Raw genomic sequence first — 19,067 nt, 5'->3', positions numbered from 1 at the left:
ATAAGTGTAGTCTTTTCTCAATTATCTGGCCGTCGCCCGTTGGCGTAGGTATACAGCTTTTTTTGTTGCTCAAAATAATTGTTATTCTGCGATGTCGTCTGTGTGTGAACGAAGAGGTTTTTCGGTTTGTCCGAATAAATCGAAAACGTAGTGTAGATTATTGTCAATCACAGTATTGTCGTTGTTAATGGAGAAACAACATTTTATGTCGACGGCGAACAAAAATGTGTTCGTTGGTTATGACGCAAGATGGCTGCAGCGCATTTTGATATGTTTTTAATTTACATACTTAAGCCTGGCCAAATCGTTTATTAGTTACGAGTATACGCCATTGTACACACAATTATTGTTGTAACGCTAAATTGAAGTTGAACCTAACCTAACGGCTAAATGCTTATGGTTTATCGTAAAGCTCCGATTAACGGACTGTCTTGGTTTCACTCTGCTTAATATGCATAATGAACCTATTACATAATTGTAAACTCGACTAGAACAAAATATTCGATTTCTGTCAATTGGGAGTTGTCGATATTTATAAATGCTATTGACTTGGTCTGTAATTACAATAAGACGAGTATTTATATAACGTGCTATGTGTTACTTGGTTGGTCATGTTCGTATTTTTTTTTTTTTTTACAAAAAACCGTTTAAAACGAACTTGTATAGACGATAAAAAAATATTGTTGACAAACAAATACAATTTACCTGACCCTATTATGTATGTCGCTGTAATATTTTTGAGCTCGTCAAAGAGCGAATTTGTTCGATATGTAATAACCAAGTAGGTACTGGTGGTGTATGTAACTGCGATACGGTCGCTTCATAAAACAAAACAATTTTATTATTTAAATTGTGTGCTTTGTATAAATAAAATACATTATTTCATTGGGTAACGGTAAATGTCATTGGATTTCACTTACAGTATTAGTGTTTGTAACAACGCTTTAAATGATACGGACGTTTTTAATAGTGTTAAACTTAAAAAAACAAATGTATATTCGAAAATACAATATTGTTAATGAAATACATTAATTCTGTTCTCCATGGCTAATTTATAAATGTTTATTTAGTTAAAAAAGTTAAAAAAAAAATATATATATATATATATATATTTTTTTTTATTAAAATCATCCTAACTTACAAAATTTCAGTATATAAAAATTTTACATGGTTATTTATCTGTTTTAAGCTAAAAGCTTGTGTTAGAGATAGAGAGTTATAGAACTTAACTAAAATGTATGTGCATATATAGCAAATTAACAACAAAAAAAGAGAAACAAGAATATACAAATAATAAACAACTTAAACACAGCAATAGAAGCTAAGATTAAAATATTTTAACTTATTGGAGAGAACAACCAATCGTATACTAATTTTTTAGCGTTATTTCGAGAGAGCTGAATATTTTTTTTTTTACAGACATGGCATTGAAATATGGATTGGTGTAAAGCAAAATAAACTGTACGCATTGTGTGTTTTGGTACCAAATCTTTTAATATATGAAATTTATAAGTTAATTGACGTAGCTTTCCTACCACGTTATGTATGTGTGAATTCCAACGTAAATTATTATCATATATGATACCTAAATATCCGCGTACTTGAGACTTCTTTAATCGTTAAACAACTATTTAAGTCAGAACAACTAATACCATCGATACACCTATGTATTTTAATGTGATTAAGTGTTGGGAAACTTTTGTAAAATGAAAAAGACATAAACATTGTTTTATTTTCATTAAGCATCAGATAACTGTTACATAGGATTTGGTATATATTTTTTAATCTAACAGTCGCTTTGTGATGAACCCCGTTCCAAGTTTTATCGGTAAAAAGCAAGCAGGTATTGTCAGCGTAAGAGACTACCAACCCATCAATAATTAAATCACTTACTGCGTTGATATATAATAAAAATAAAATTGGACCTAGAACGCTTCCTTGAGGTAGTACTCCATATTCAACTAAGCTAACCTGACCTGTAATGTCACTGATCCTGACCATTTTTTTCCTGTTCGTTAAGTAGCTTTTAAACCAATTAAAACTATAATTTTTTATACCAAAGTTCGGAAAAATTTGGAATAAAATGTTGTGATTAACAGACAACAGTATCAAATGCCTTTGTTAAGTCAAGGAACACGGCAATTACTTTATTACTGTTATCTAATTCTCTATAAGCAAACAGAGTTGTATAATATAAAGCATCTTCGGTACCTATACCTGGTCTGAAACCATATTGATTTTTCGATAACAGTTTGTTGGATTCTAGAAACGAAATTAATCTTTTTTTGAATTATTTTTTTCAAATATTTTCGCAATATTATTAAGCAAAGGTATAGGCCTATAATTATTGACATTTTTTTTATCTCCAGCTTTGTAAACAGGGTTAATCACAGCTAGTTTAAGATTATCCGGAAATATACCTTGCTGAATACTCATGTTGAAAATATACACAAGCGGATCTGCTACAAGTTCGATAATATATTTTAATAACTTGCTAGTAATCCTATCATGACCAACGGCTGTGTCATCTTTAAAGTTCTTTACAATGTTGATAACCTCATAGTTATATATAGAAATGTTATTACAAGCATTAACAGCTTCATTTTTACGAACATAATCAGCTTATACAAATTTCTTTTAGCATAACTGACATCTCTAACCTGTATTTCACTGTTATTTCCATCTAATGAATTTTCATCAAGTGTAATTATTTTCCTTGGCGCTTCACAAGTATTCTCTGTTGCCTTTCGTTTTGCTACAGTACTTAGGACTTGCCGCAGTGTTGCCACGCTTTAAAACGTAATTCTCGTAAAATGAGTGACAAAGTTATCGTACATTGATAAAAAATATCGTACAAATTTTTTTCATAGATACTAGGTTAAGGTATTGGGAACTCGTTTTGCTCGCTCAGCCAGCAGTAATTCATTATCCAAAATAATTCGTGCCTCGTGACTTAAGAAAAAAAACATTACTTCTTTTATTGATAAAACTCTTATCACAATTAAGTATAAGATACAAAACTTAATAGTACAATATACAATAAAAAATACAGAACAATTTAACTAATTGTCTTTATTGCTAAAAAGATTAAAAATAGTTTTTGTTTCTTCCTCATCTACATTTTTAGGATATAACACACTATGTGTCATTTTGTTATGCATAATTGCATCATTATTCATTGTCCATTGTCGGATTTTCATTGTCCACACAACACAACTGAAGTTATAGATTTTATTTTAAAATCAGTTATCAGTTATTACAGGTTAAGAATACACGAAATTCTGCGAATCTGATACCGATTAGAAATTATGACAGCGATCGGCTGTCAGCTGATTAAGTATCCGAAAAATAAAAAAATAATATATGCTAATATGCTAAAGATCCAGGGACATAAATGAAATTGATTTTATTTGACTTAAAAAAAGTGATCAATACAATCAACATGGGCCCCTTCTAAGTGGGAAACTGTTATTAGAAACTCTCGAATTAATACTGGTCCCTACACAACAATTGTTTTAAGCCATACTGATTTTTTGGATTGGGCAAAAGTGTGCAACTCAATTTTTAATAAAACCAAAATTCAGAATACAATTAATAAATGTCAAGTGAAATTCAAATCAATAAGAAGTATTATTTTGATAAACTACCTTTAAATACAGCAAAGTATAATGACCTTGCCAATTTGTGTAGAAAAAATGTCATTCCTGAATGTTACCATCAACAATACTTAAATCTGCCAAATAAATCTGCAATTAGAGATAATCTTTCAGAAACTGATGAAGATGAATAAAAAATGAATCTCAAATTTAGTTACCAAGCACATTTTTTATTACTTGTTATAGTTAAGCTTTTAATATTATTATGACTTAATTATTTGAATTTGTGATAATAGGTACCTACACATTTGTTGATTTTATTTTATTAAGTTTGTGATAATAATTACACAGTTGTGTTGTTTTACAAATTATAATATTAGCAAAGGGTAATGCTATTAATTTTTTGAGATTATTTTGTTAAATTTGTGATAGGTAATACCTATACATTTTTTGTTTTTATAATAATAATATTACGAATAGTAAAAGAAAATACAGACACTTTTTTTTATTGCTTTCCAAACAAATAATAATAGAATTAATAATAACATTATTATTAATAGTGTGTTGAATTGGTACAAGACTATAATATTATTATTATTTGTTATAATAAAAACAATAATTATTCTAAGTCGTATAGAGGCTTTCAAAAAATATGTTATGTTAAAAGGGCGTAAACCACATAAAAAAACTTTTGACAAAAAGGCGTTCACAATATTTAACTGGTAAAAGGGCGTATACCACATAGATAAATTGTTAAAGTAAGAGCGTCCGAAAATCTTCATTTATGAAAAGGGCGCATACCACGACTACTATCAATTTAAATGATACTTAATAAAATGTACACATGTCTTAAAAACTATAATGATAAGTTTAATCTTATTATCAGCATGTCTACTATTTGAAGGTATATCCGAGATTGACCGTTTTCAACGGAATCATTTTTACAAACACTATTTTGTTCTCCCTGAACAATTTCAATTTCAATTTTTATGTGGTATACGCCCTTTTTACAAAACACCATCGATATATATATTTTAACATATGACGATATTTAAACACGATAAAAACTATGTATTTTTCTTATAACCATTGTTTGTTGACGGGTTGTTTGTACTACCAAATACAAAAACGGTTTTTTAGTATCGAGTAAAAATTAAAAAAAAATTGAATTAGTCAGTGAAAAAAATGTGCTTTTTATTTCCTTGTGCGTTTATGAAATGTTGTGGCATGAAAATAGAACGTTGTATATACCTAACAACCGTCACAATATTAGTACGTTTTTCTTTTTCTTTCAGTGGTATATAATATACTATAATGGTTAGGCTGGTCCTTATTTATAGAGGGGGAGAAAAGTTAAGTATATATTATTGCAGACCCCTTGATTTTTTCAGTAGCACATCAAAGTTATTTTGGTTAAGTTTGGTAGTGTTTTGTTTTTCCAGTTTAATTTTAAAAATATTAAACTTTGCAAAAAAATGTACAGAACTTAAATTGTAGAACGAAAATTCCATATAAAAAACATTACAATACAAATTCTCATAAATCTATTACATTTTGTAATAAAACCTAAAAGCATTTATAGTAAAACTTCGTTAAACAATAGTTTTGTTCTTCTTGAATAAATGTGGAAAAACGTGAAAAAAATCTATACTTTACTAAAATGCATTAAAATTTCGCTGCCATCGCATGTTTGTGTAAGTGGTGTATGTTATTCATTATTTTTTGAATCATAATTATATGTAGAGAAAATATACAATCTATAAAAAATAAATACTTTAATTATTAAGAAATTAATAAATAATATTTGATTTATGAAAAAACTCACTTTCATCTTGTTTAAGACATATATCTTAATTTTAAATTATGACCTAAGGGGAAAAGCCAGACAAATTTTGGACTACTAAGGGAACAGATTTTTGATTTTTTTATATATACAATTAGGTTTTAACATTAAAAAAATTGCAAATTTAATTAATTGAATTATTAGTTATTTAAATTAAAAATATTACCTCGAAGCTTATACCAATTAACTGGTAAATTAATTGACATTCGAAATTTATTAAAACGTCTTTCTCCTTAAATATTGCCTATACAAAACTCCTTAAAAACAGACCACATGCAATTCCCTTTAAAAAAAATGAACAATCATTCATTCAATTCAATTTCTTAAACTTCAAACATTTGTATTTAAACATTTATAAAATAACTATAGTTCAATTAGTATTGTTAAAAATAAACACTTACACAACTGTTGTATACAACTTTTATAAAGGAGATTTCACTATAACTGTTTTTAAATAAATTGTTAAAAAGTATTTTAGTCCAAAAATTTTTTTATATGAAGGCAGTTGTTAAATTAAATTTCTTGTGGTTTTAGAAAAAAAATTACTTATTATTTGCATAATGAACATGATTTATTAAATCTTTTTGTCGTTTTTATTTATTCCAATTTTTTTTTTGTCGTTTGTATAAAGCAAATAACGAAGTTTGAATGTAGGAAACATATTATTTTATTAATATAAAGAATGATTGGCGCAATAACAAATACCTAATCATACATTTCGAAAAACAGTTTCAATTAAATTAGACTGTAAAACTTTTATATAAAAAAAATTAGACACGATACGAATTATTATAACAAGTTACTGTCTACTTAAAACCTTATAGCTAAAATGATAAAACACGAATCATGATTTAGCGTGAATAGTGATTATTTCTGATCTATAATATCTAATGTCTTAATTGTATGTTCTGACGTTTGGTCAGAACGTTTGCATGACAACGACGACTCATTATTATTTCGATGGCATCTGCTATGTTATGGTTAAAGTAGGCGAGCTATTTAGTGTCGTTTTCGGGCTGAAGGGGTTCCATGCTATAAAATCATTTAAGAAGAAAAGAGTGCAATTAATGTAATTTAGAACTACATTTTTGTTGTCCTAATGAACTGTACACTTTTTTTTGTAAATGGCTATCTTATTTAAAACCGCAAAACTAAAAATGTAATTTAGCTCTTAATTTAGTTTAGATGACCATAAGTTAGGACAACGTTAAAATAATAGTGTTAAAAATAACGTTAAAAAGGGCTAAAAAATTATGGAACATTCCGAAGAAAAATGTCAAACCTCAACAATGTTTTGATACAGAGAAAAGTCCGCATATTAACAAATTTACCTAAAAAGTGTCTTTACTTTAGACGCGTTTGACATTTATTTACTAAGTTAAGCTAAATTGGTTTTTGATAAAGTATTAAATTGTCTTCTAAAACTAAACGTTATTACAAAACAAATGTTGATAGTTCCAAAAAAGTTGTTTCGAATGAAAAATATGATCTTTTTAAAAATAATGACAAGGTTTCCGCGTCAATACTTTTGAACCGGTCGATTAAAATGTATTTTTTTTCCGTTCAGTCATCATTATTAATTAAGACCTAAACTGTTTTAATTTTATATAGCCTATGTTTTTGAATTGCAGCTCCTTATCGTTGCCGACTTGTTTATGAAGGCCCGTGGAATCGAAGACTATACCAGTGGACGTGTCTTTCTTGTTTTTAACAATTTTGAGAACTATCAATATTCCTTATCTTTTTTATGCTCAAATTTTATTTCAGGCAACTTCGACTATTACAACTGGGTCGAAGTGGGATTTTATTTTTACGTCGAAATCGTAGACTTGCTGGTGTGTTGGTTTTTCATGTTGGAAGAGTATTTGAACAAAGTAAGCGGAATGAATATGTGCCTGACGTTTGTGATCGACGAGAACCGCGATACTTCCTAATAGTATCCATGATGTAGGGATCAGACTTTTGCGGTGCACACTTGGACGACGTTGTTGCACTAGGCGAAGGTTTCCGGAAATTTTTAATCTTCAGGATTGCGATGATATTCTACGGTCTAGGATTTTACGGGTTTTGGTACTGGGAAATCTACGGGACAGCTGGTAGCGACATCCAAACGGACGACTGGATAGCTTACAGTATTGGTTGGTGCTATGAACGTAAGTCCACGGGTATAGTCCTATGTAATTCCTGACCTTACCTTACTCAAACCTCTCCTTAAATGATAAACAAAAAAAGTGAAATCACTTTAATCGCTTCACATAAACGTAGTAATTTTGTTCCTTCATCGTACCTAGTCTATTTCTAAGGAGTTTTGTGTAGGCAATATTTAAGAAAAAAACTGTTTTAATAAATGTCCACCATGCCACTTAATTTACCGGTTTATTTGTATAAGCTTCAAGGTATTATTTTTAATTTTAATAATTTTTTCTATGAGCAAAAGCTATTTTGGTTTATTTTAGACCAAAAAGCCAGACAAAATTTCAAATATATAAGGTAGTCCAATTATTTCAATTTTGTAAGGAGATTCGAGTTCTTTGGTTACTCTACTATGTTATGTTGGAAGACGATTTTTGTTTTAAAATTTCAGTTTCTTGTAATTAAAAAAATTAATTTTGCAATTAGGTTTACACCGAATTTGTTCACATAAAAAAACAAAAAATTATAAATGTTTGTTTCATAACAGAAAAGTTTCTAAAGAACTCGTATGTCTTTACAGAATTGATATCGAACCATCCTAAGTAGTCGACATTTTGTCTGGCTTTTTGGTCTATAACGTCAAAAAAAAGACCGACTATACCTAATCCCCTTATTACATTTTAAGGACATAATTAAAATTAAGTAAAATAACCTTTTTAGCTTCGATGCAAAGCGAGAAGGTATTGGTTTTACTCTGATCTGGGCTTTTTTTTTCGCTGTATACACTGTAACTTTTTTAATACTAGACCAATTCCTTCGAATAGCAACTCTATAAATCACAAATTTTGTCTAGTTTATACTTTGAGGGGGTAAAAGTTGAAAAAGTTTAAGTCTTCACAGACGAAAGTTGGAAAAACAAAAAAAAAACCGTACGAGTTTTTAAGTTAGAACTTTTACTGGCTATAGTATCGAGAAAAAGAGTCGGATCGAGTTGAAATGTATTAGAAATATTTATTTGGTATGCCCGCGCACGTCAGTTTTGTCAAATACAAAATATACCCATTTCCCGCCCCCCTAGGGGGGGTACAAGTTTTTTTGTTTTTTCGGGGTTTTCAAGTGATTTGATCCGAGAGACCTAGTACAGTAGAGTATTGGAATAATGTAATCAAAGCAATGAGGAAACGGAGAGGTCACAGGTCTACAAGAATTATTATAAATAAAAGTGACAAAATTGAATAAAATCGCTTTGATGCTTCTATTTGGTAATTTTATCGGTCATTTAAAAAACGACACAAGTCACAAATTTGAAATATTACACTAGCCACAAGAAACTTCATAAATATATTTTGCAGTGATTCAAATTTCTTGTACTCAACATTTGTATTAAATATGAGTCTGACAAATTGAGTTTTCACACAGAATACGTAGCTAAGTATATAATTATTACATTTGATAAAAAGACAGTTTTGAAAAATCGGTGACCTAAGTCGTTTTTGAAATGGCCGATTCAATTTAATACTTTCTAACTTTGCTAGCTTACACTGTGCTTGGTTTAGATTGTACTGCCTTGAAAATACTAACTACCGATTTGCATCGAAGCGTTTTTTCGAAAGTGATTTTATCACTTTCAGATTTAAAAATTCCTATAAACCTGTGACCTCCCCGTCCCCACTATGCCCCGACCCCACTGTACTGTTTTTTTTATAAAGAATTTGAAAATTGTATCATTTTAAAATATTGTTCACTATCGATTGTTGTATAATATTACTAACTAGCTGAGGGTAAGACCTGTTTGGAAATACACCATTCTGCCAGACCCCGTCTTAAACAATTTCTTCTACTTACATTTACACGCTTCCTTTATTACCTACCCCAGACCAGCCGCACCTTTCTGGCACGTTAGGTTAAGTTCAACACCATGGATATGAAGTTTGTACTTTTCCACGGTTTGATCACAACGTACTTAAATTGGTTACTCTACCAATGTAAGCACATGTTAAAATCGCCTCTATCAAGCTCCTCTCTCCTCCTTTATTATCTCTACTCACTCAGGCACTCTTCTCTCTCACAATCCATGCCACTTCATACAAATCTGTTCAAGTGACCAAGTCTAGTATAACCTAACCTAACCGGACAAACGACTTTTGCAGTGATGAACTTCGTGTGGATCATCATGGCGTTTAACGTGCGCAAGAGACAGTTAAAAGCGGCTGCTGTGTGAAAACGTTTATGTATAAAATCGGTTTTACCAATTGTGTATTAACGGAAAATTATCAAATTTTAAAAAGTACAGCTTTAAATCGAAGGAATGTCCGGTAAACAGGTTTACTAGACAATATCGTTTCGACCGAAGAAACCTATCAATAAAAATCGGAACAAAAACTGTGTACATTAAATAATAATTACATGTTTTTTTTTTTTATTTATAAATAAGATTTAAAAATTATTATTTACACAACACACACAAGTTCAACACTTAACATTGGAAAAAAAGTTTTTTTTTTGGTATTCACAGTTTTGAACAATTATTATTTTTTTTTACAAAAGGCGTTTCACGTTAAACGGCTCAAGGGTCTAAACGCAGATGTGGTAGACGTTTGAAGGAATTGACAATGGGCGTTATCGTTTGTCGTGGCCGGTGTTGTGGTGTGTCCATTGTGATGATCCCGGCGTTCCCGAGCACGACGGTTTTGGAACCATATCTTTATCTGTAAACCGTTAAAAAAACGATAAATTATCAATCCACAGAATAAACATAAGGACATCTTTGAGTTTATCAAAAATCGGTCAGGCACATTGAGATTTAGATGATATTTAGAGAACACAATTTTAATTCTCAAATACGATAAATAGGCATAATTATTGAAATTATTATTAATGGCATTGCTATTGGGTTAAATTGTTTGGCCTATCTTAACGTTCAGTCGGTCGTTAGGTTTTTTTCAAATAAACATGTAAACATGTTCTTTGTATTATTTAATTTTACCAACTCAGCTATACTTAAAATTGACAATAGAAAATTATTCAATCTGTAAAATTCGACTGATAAAAAAAATATACGATAGGTATAAATAAAATTTCTCAAAACATACTGTTGCATCCAATTAACTGTGTAGATAAAATAACAATATGGCTTATGACTTTTGACATTTTTGTGTCTTTGCTTTGGCACATAAACGGAAAAATCGACACCGCTTATCATAACGAAAAAATCGGCTGTTTTATCTGATAAGATGAGCGAGATAAGAGATAAGAGAAAGCGATAAGAGATATGGTTTTACTTTGGAACCACACATATATATAATAAACTAGATTGCTAGCTAGCGATAAAATTGAAGCCGACGGTCCGCATTCTGGTGAATTTATGTGTGTTATCAATGCATATAATATATATCTGTATATATTATTGTATCAATATTATATATATAAGTGATTGTTATAAACATATATTATTCGTAACATATATCGCGTGATAAGGTTCTAATTCCCACCAAGATGGTGGAAAGTGGCTGCTTCAATCTTCTCTATTGGTGGCATGTACAGTTAGCAATCTAGTTTATTATATATATCTATGTTTGGAACACAACCGGAAAAATCGACACCGACACAGGTTATCATAACGAAAAATAACACATGATTTATCTGATAAGAGAGATAAGAGATAAAGGAAGGAGATAGGGGATAAGAGATGAGAGTTGGGGATGGGAGCATGTATGTTGTATTCACAACGTTCAAAATAGAAATTAATATCAAATTCAATAATTTAAGGGACCAAATTCTCTATGAATTGTTTTGGGCCAGATATTATGAAAACACTAAAATATTAGCCAGAAACTTGATATGTTTACTAGCCACCTTAGATACATAAAAATGTATCCCGGTTGTTGCGGACTCGTACGCAAGCTGTTAAAATATAATATGTAATAACTATGTGTAACCCTTTAATAGAGCCTTGCATAAAAGTTATATGTTTTTAAATAGCATTAACATACTTTTCTAAAGTATTAAAGTAACCGTTTTCATATTTTTTAATAACAAAATTGTTTAGAATTTACACATTTAAACAAAACAAATGTTTCACCACTTTGCCTCGTCTGTCGCAATCAATGTTAAACACTATATTAATACCTATTAAATACTTGATACTTAAACTCAACTTTGCTTGACACTAAAATCCATTATTTTATTTTTGACAAATAATTTATTTTGACTTTATTACTCTATAAAATAGTCATTTAAACATCATTATTATGTGATTTTAATATTGTTTAGGTTTACTATTCTACTTTTATCTAGATTTGGACTTTTAAAAGCAACTTTTATACTTTAATATTTCGAGAATTATAAAATAATAGTCGGTGCTATCTTTCAGGTATATAATATTATTTTGGTAGTAGTTATGATTCTAGCTGAGTACAAACAGATTGCACTTATGCTATGATATGGATATTGTGCGAACCATAATATTATTAAATAAATAAACACTTGGTTTAATAAACACTGATTTAGTTGTGATTAATGTACAAATAGTTGATGTATTATTTTTAATGTGTTTTTTTATTTTAAAAATATTAGAAAATAAATTATACAATACAATATGATAAATTCATATTTTAGAGTTAATATTACTATTATTTTCTCATTGACATACTAAAAACTGATGCTATAGTTGTTGTGTGTGTAGCGATTGTTTCATATGCTCCCATTTGCCATTATTTAGGAACATTTACATTTGTTGCCTATTTGTCAATAGCAACTTATTTTATGCTGTTTGTTTTACATTTTTTTCAACAATTGTATAAAAATGAAATAACCTAACAAAAACGACCTATGAAAAATTATAATTGAAAATATAATTTTTATTTGGTTTTCTTGTAAAATTATATAATTCTCGCTAATTCGACCTGATATAAATTGTCGCTATTGCCTAATGGTAGTAGTTTTTTTTTTTTAATTCAAAATCGGTTAAACAGTTAATTTAGACATTTGACGGATAAATTCTTAAGAACATGTAAAAAAAAAATTAGGCAAAATTAATAATAGTCGGATTGACAAAATATTGACTATATCGTCTTAAGATAATAAGAAGTATTTTAATTGAGTTTTGAGCCATGACTGGAACCACTTAATATTTATAAATTAAATTCTATAGTTTGTTACTACTTTACGTTACTAATCAATAGAGTTATATTTAACTGAAATCAATTTATTTTCTTATTGATGATTTTTCTACATACATTTAAATGTTTATTTTGGATATCACTATGCAACATTTGGCTAAGGAACGTAGAAATGGACGTTCATTTAACATTAAACATATATTTTAATGTTTGCAACTAGACTCGCGGATTTAAGATTAGTAGTGGTTTTATAACGTGCATAGATCTCTTAGCCTTAATTTGGTTTTGTGGCAATGTTAGTTTATATCAACATTATGGTTCGTTGCCGAAACTGTTGGTATTTTTGAATTTCTTAATTCATTGCTCAAATTAGGTATGTTTTCTCCCATCTGGAACGGTTTCAATGTCTCAGAAAAATAGAAATTTTGTAAGAAAATATTCCCGTTGTCTTTTCCTTTAAGTAAACTATCAAACTAGAGAGGACTATCTCCCCCCTCTTATCCTTCCCACGGCCCATGTTGGTTCAAATATTTAGCAAAAACAAATGACCATTGGATTACTCACTCTACTTTCTGATAGTCGCAATCGCTCGGACAGCCTCTGTACGTCGTTGGCGCCTCCCAAGTAAGCGTTTTGTCGAAATTCGCGTTCCAAAGTGGCCACTTGGTCCGTGGTGAAAGGTATCCTAGGATTGCGGCCTGGCCTACGTTTCTGCTTTTGCTGTCCGTCTTTCTTTTTCGTTCCTGTAACAGCAGTGACGACGGTTATAGATTTTTAAGATTTTTAAAACACCCAAAAAAATTACTATTCAACTGAAAATAGATCAAATTGAAAAAGTTCAAAAAATAGTTATGGGTTCTCAGTGAAACCGTATACAATATCTGCTAGCCAGAATCGGATTTCTGATCAATATCGTAGAAAAAATAAATAATACCTGTTATTATTTTCATTACATTTCATTTAGGGAAACATAATTATAATATGTAAGTCTAATACAATTCGTCTTCCGGTATTTAAATATATATAGGTTGCTATTTGACTTTTATAAGTTATCCTTAAAAACCATACCTCAAATGTATATTTTATTACTTTTTTTATTAATTAAAATTAATACAATAAAGATTTTATTTTATAATAGAATATTGAAAAAACTTCAATAATTTATAAAAAGTATTTTATCTAACAAAAAACAGCCCCGCTTCAGAATATAATAAATAATGTTCTCCTTTATTTTTCAATAAAAATTTGGTACTAATTAGACTATTTTTTTTTTAAAAAGTTTTTTGGTTTATGAAGGAGAAAGGTTGAATATTTTTAATTTTTGACCAAATAAAGTATTTATCAGGTACAACAATTTCTGAATAATTTAAGTTTTATGTTTTTTTTAGAAAAACTTTTGTTTATGTTATTTTACTCTATTATAAAGTTACTAAATATTTCCCTTTTTTAGTATTTTTCAGAGCTAGATCTATCTGTTTTTGAAACTCATAAATATGTTATTAACTTTTTAAATAAAGAATAACTTGTGTCTTTTGACCATTTTTGAACAATCACTTTTAAAGTTATTAGAGTTTAAAATTTAGAGCTGGACAACGGGCGAATTGTAGTGTTATTTTTATTTGCGCGCATTTCTGTACCGCCCTGCGCTACCTAACCGTTCAAAACTGGTTATATGGATCAGTGAAAATGTTAAAAAAATGATTAAATGTATACGTTTCGCGATTGAAATTTGGAAAATTGACAAGCGCTCCGGGAGATGATAAACGAAAATCGCAAAAAATCGAATATTGTGTAAAACGGCTTAAACACAGCCAAAGTCTTCGAAAAAGAAAACTATACAAAATTGCAATTTTTGTTTTGTTGACAAAATGAATTCTCGACGAATCAAATCTTAAAACGCGTTATTTGTTATAATAAGCCTTCGGCGCGACCCCGATGAAGCTAAGTAGGCAGAGAGAGAGAGAGAGAGGTACTCACTGTCGAGCTTGGGCGGTTTGAATCTGGTGCACAACAGCCAGTCGTAACGGTGCGAGTGGTGCTGCTGTTCGGCGGCATCGGTTTCGGCGGCGTTCCCGGCCTTATTCAAAATGTAATCGACGCTGAATTGGAACACCGGTCTTCGCCGTTGATTGTCGTCGCCGCCGCGTTGCACTTTCGAACCGTCGTTGGCGTGGCTCGCCGACTGTTGGACGGCAGACATTGTCGGCGGCGTAGGCGCGGAAAACCTGTTGAATTGAATTTTTTTTTGTTGTGAAAATTCGCCAAAAACGATAGCGGAGAAATATTGTAAATTCGTTGGGGGAAAAAAAAAAACGACAACAAAATTACAATAATAATAATTATATAATATTAATAATGTCGCGTCGATAAAACGCGGTTGGCGACGATTCCCCCGGTATGATAATATTATCTTACACTGTTTGCGCACCGGTACTGGCTGGCGTTTATCATACATTTTTCAATATCTGACGTTCACGAAAAACAGTGTAAACATACGGCGGGGCACACGCGGCTCATGTGCCGGAATCGTGTTAAACCGTCAAATAACGTACCAATAAAACGATTATTCTGCCTTCGGAATCGTTGTTTCGGTTATGAGAAAAAATATCAATGCTCTAAGTATGTGTTAAATAATATTGATATATTTTTTTTTTTTTTTTACATGTCGTCGTTTTGCAAATAAAGAACGGCTCAAGCGAGAAAATAGTTACGCGGCAAACATGTATATTATACATGAGGAAATATTTTATCGTGTGAAATCAGTTTTCGAGTCATACATGCTATAAAAACAAATAAAAAAAACAAGTGTTTTCACTCTTACCGCGTGACGAGACTCGGCTGTGTCTGTTGTCTAAACGCGGAATAGGGCAAAATTGTGAACAAAAAATATAACTGTTACATTTCTTCTTCGAATAACATATGCGCCCGGCGAATAGGCCTAGTGTAAGTAGTATTTTGTTTGTTCAATTTTTTTTTTTTTCATCGCGTTCGTGTCTCGGATATCGGTTAACACATCGAGTACCTAGTGTAAATTATATTATGTTGTTTCTCGCATACGGCACCGAAATGTCGACCTAGTATATTATAATTATTATTACGCTATGGTTGCTCTTGAAATATCGCTTATGAACATATTAACCGCCGAGAAAATTGTATATGCACATACGGTTTAATACATAAAAAAAATTAAACTCGCAGGATCGAAAAGCGTAGGCTATTTTCTAAAAATATTATTTGGAATTTAAATGTCTAGCTGGATTTTGTATCTCAGATAGGTGAATTAACGCTAAGAGATCTTAAGACACATATTTTTTATTGACCCAAATAATTTGTCTATTAAAAAAATAGAAATATTGCAAAATCCAATACATGCCCGAAAACCTAAATCCTCAAAACTTCCAAACCCCCGGGGGGATTGGAAGTTAATTGTTTTATTTTTATTTTTTAAATGCAGTTATAGGATTTAAGAGGTGAAAATTAATCTGAAGATAGGTTTAACATATTGTTTATAAAGAAGGTTAAAAGATTACTGTCTACATATACAACAAGAGTACCCAACTCTAGTGGAAAAAACCAGTCAGTTTCTAAAGGAAATAATGGTCGAAAGTCCCAAAGGCCTAAAAAGTAGATTATAAGTCCTACTTATTTGAAATACATTTTAAATTAGCTTACCGATAATTTTTTGTCAAGGGGATTGAAAACTAGCGGTTCTCAAGTTGATTTATGTAGGCAACATAAAAGAAAAATTGGTTAAGTTTTGATCATGTAACTTTAATTACAAGTTAATTTGTATAAGCTTCGGGGAATGATTTTTAATATAAATATTTTTTCTATGAGTAAAAGCAATTTTAGTGGTCAAAAATGCTGTGACAAAATTGTGAGACTGACTATTATAATATATCTAAAGGTTAGGTTAGGTTAGAGCACAATCGCCTCTTATGAATTTAAAATATGATTAAATGTTAGTTGAATTGGCGTGTAGTTTCAAATAATGACAAAAAAAATGAAGTGGGAATCCGGTTAGGATAATGGAAAATAAAAAGCGTTTTTTTATTCCAATTAAATGAAATGTCTATAACAACACAACTTATAGGTCGGTTTCCAAATAATAATGCTATCATTGTTTTTTTTTTACAAAGCGCCGGCTTATAATTAATTGTAACAATATTGCTATCTATTATCTAACTGATCCTCCCATTTGCGAGACATGTGAAGAGGACTTTAGATTGAGACACATTCTAACCCAATGAACTAATAGCCCCAGCAGCCGAAGTTGTTAATTTAAAATCAATAAAAAAAGAGAATGAATTATTCTATCGTTATTCCTGTGGATGATTTATTCTTCCACGCGTTTATTTTCCCTTTGATAAACCCTTTAATAACTATTTTCCATCAGCCTATAGAAAAAAAACAACATTAAGAAAACATCTCGCTTAGCAATGAAATATTTTGATATTGTAATCATTTAATCACCGTTTGACAGAAAATTAAGTATCGACAAAAATGTTTCTATGATATTTCCTGATTGTTATAAAATTAGATTCGCACATAGTATACTAATTAAATTCCTTATATCCATAAAGATGATTATAAGATTTAACTTGAACGGTATCAAAAATACCCCAAAATGTGTACTTGTTTAAATGTGTTTATTTTTTGAAAACATTTTTATCGATGTAATTTTACAATATTGTAAAAATTACCATTTATTTAACTATCTTTTTCAGTATTTTTTTCAAGTGCAATGAAGTTTTGAAACTTTAAAAGGAATTGTATATGTTAAATTATTAAATTGAGAATAAGAATGGTTAACAGCAAATTTGATAACCAGTTTTGAATAATTATTATTAAGGTGGATAAAGCTTAAAATGTATGACGGAGGGAAAGTTGATGTGAAGTAATATTTTTATCTACATCCATTGCTCATCCGCATTACACCTCACGTCCTAAATATTAAACTTCAATCATTTTAAAAGTAATTACTCAAAACTAGTTATGAAACAGACAACATGTTTATCAAACCGTTCTACTTTTAAAAAGTTAATTAAATAGGCACCTTGTTTTTTTTTTGTATAATATTAAAATCTTCCTAGGTATTTTTTATTGTCTATTTATTATAATAACTAATGTAACAATCATATTATATTATTTTTAATTCACTGGCTAAAAAAAACGGCAGGGAAATACAACTTCAAAAGTAAATTTTGCATAAAATACGATTAAATTATTAATTTTTATGGATTTTGTATGAAACGCGCTTAGTGCCGTATCCACTCTAAAGGAAAGTCATAATAAAAAAACATTGTATCACAATGGCAATAGATATTAAATCGTACATTGTTCATTTTTCCCATCAATTAAATTTTGAAATATTAATATCACTATTTTTTATCGGTTTGGTGTTTGTTTCTGGTAAACGTATAAATCCCACTTCCTATTAATATCAACAATATATAGGAAGGATGATTATTAAAAATGCAAGAATGCACGACGACGAGTAGTTCGTTGCTTTTCGACATAAGAAAACCTGAGAAAGCGTTGTTTACTATAAAATGATTGAGGCAAGTATAATTAAACTGATTAGTACCATTAGATGCAGATAGGCTAAAGTTTCGTTTCCAGGAAAATGTATAAAAAGTGCCAAAAGTATGTGTTCAATAGTGAACACTGTATTATACATAGGAAAAGTCTGCCTCGAAAAGTTCTTACCAAACAAAAATCCTACCGGGTTTCGTCCAGCATCTCGGCGAGCCTATTTTCCGTCTATGGTATTTTTGTTTACAAAATTAAAACAATATTGTAAAATAACGAATACTGAGCTTTTTTAAAAATGAAAAACTACAAAATGTATTATTATTTGAGATATCTTGTGTCTTACGCAAAACGAATCGACCTGTATTTGAACTGCTGCCGTGTCGGGCTGCTTGATGTAAAACTCTATAGGCAGTCGGCGGAATACCGTATGGAAAATTTGTTTTTGGGAAAAAAATTGCCACTTAAACTATATAAAGCTGCTAAAATCTAAACGGGCTACTCACCGGCGGTGGCGCGCGGTCCTTTCGGCGGTCCGGTTTGTGCGTTAACGCCGGTAAAATGTTCGCGTGGTCGCTTAAGTGTTTCGATGATGATGTTGAACGGACACCGCCCAAACGGCTACTGACGGACGAACCGAGACGACGACGGGTTCCCTGGTGAATATTATAGTACTATAACAACAACAACAACAACATATGATTTAATAATAATGTATGTTATTCGGTCGAAGAAAATCCCGGGCATTATGCGAGGTTTACAATGAACTAAATGCTTGCGGTACGGCGGACTAAGAGTAGTGTTTTCGCTACACGCACACACTCGAAAAAAAGACGGCCAGGG

At 30.4% G+C, this 19,067-nt stretch overlaps 1 protein-coding gene across 1 annotated transcript; it reads right to left on the bottom strand.

Annotated features, from left to right (window-relative positions):
• Positions 1-10,124: 10,124 nt before the first annotated feature.
• On the bottom strand, positions 10,125-18,828 carry LOC126845450 (homeobox protein ceh-5-like). The gene is made up of 4 exons (XM_050584102.1): positions 18,731-18,828; positions 14,670-14,917; positions 13,257-13,435; positions 10,125-10,280 (listed from the first exon to the last, which is right to left on the bottom strand). The coding sequence occupies exons 2-4, from the start codon at positions 14,890-14,892 to the stop codon at positions 10,125-10,127; spliced, it is 558 nt and encodes a 185-aa protein (XP_050440059.1). The 5' UTR covers positions 14,893-14,917; positions 18,731-18,828.
• Positions 18,829-19,067: the final 239 nt, after the last annotated feature.

Source organism: Adelges cooleyi, unplaced genomic scaffold (assembly GCF_023614345.1).
Source record: "Adelges cooleyi isolate 19-005CV unplaced genomic scaffold, UGA_ACOO_1.1 ACOO_flye_CR_arks_rails_tigmint_CR_PRNA_787, whole genome shotgun sequence".
In the NCBI taxonomy this organism is placed as follows: Eukaryota; Metazoa; Arthropoda; class Insecta; order Hemiptera; family Adelgidae; genus Adelges; species Adelges cooleyi.
This window is presented reverse-complemented; position numbering and strand designations above follow the sequence as displayed.

Excerpts from the sequence above, each read along its gene's own strand:
- LOC126845450 (XM_050584102.1), bottom strand. The coding sequence starts at position 14,892 with ATGTCTGCCGTCCAACAGTCGGCGAGCCACGCCAACGACGGTTCGAAA. Across the intron at positions 13,436-14,669 it reads CAAACCGCCCAAGCTCGACA|GAACGAAAAAGAAAGACGGA; the intron begins GTGAGTACCTCT and ends CTGCTGTTACAG. Across the intron at positions 10,281-13,256 it reads TGCGACTATCAGAAAGTAGA|ATAAAGATATGGTTCCAAAA; the intron begins GTGAGTAATCCA and ends AACGGTTTACAG.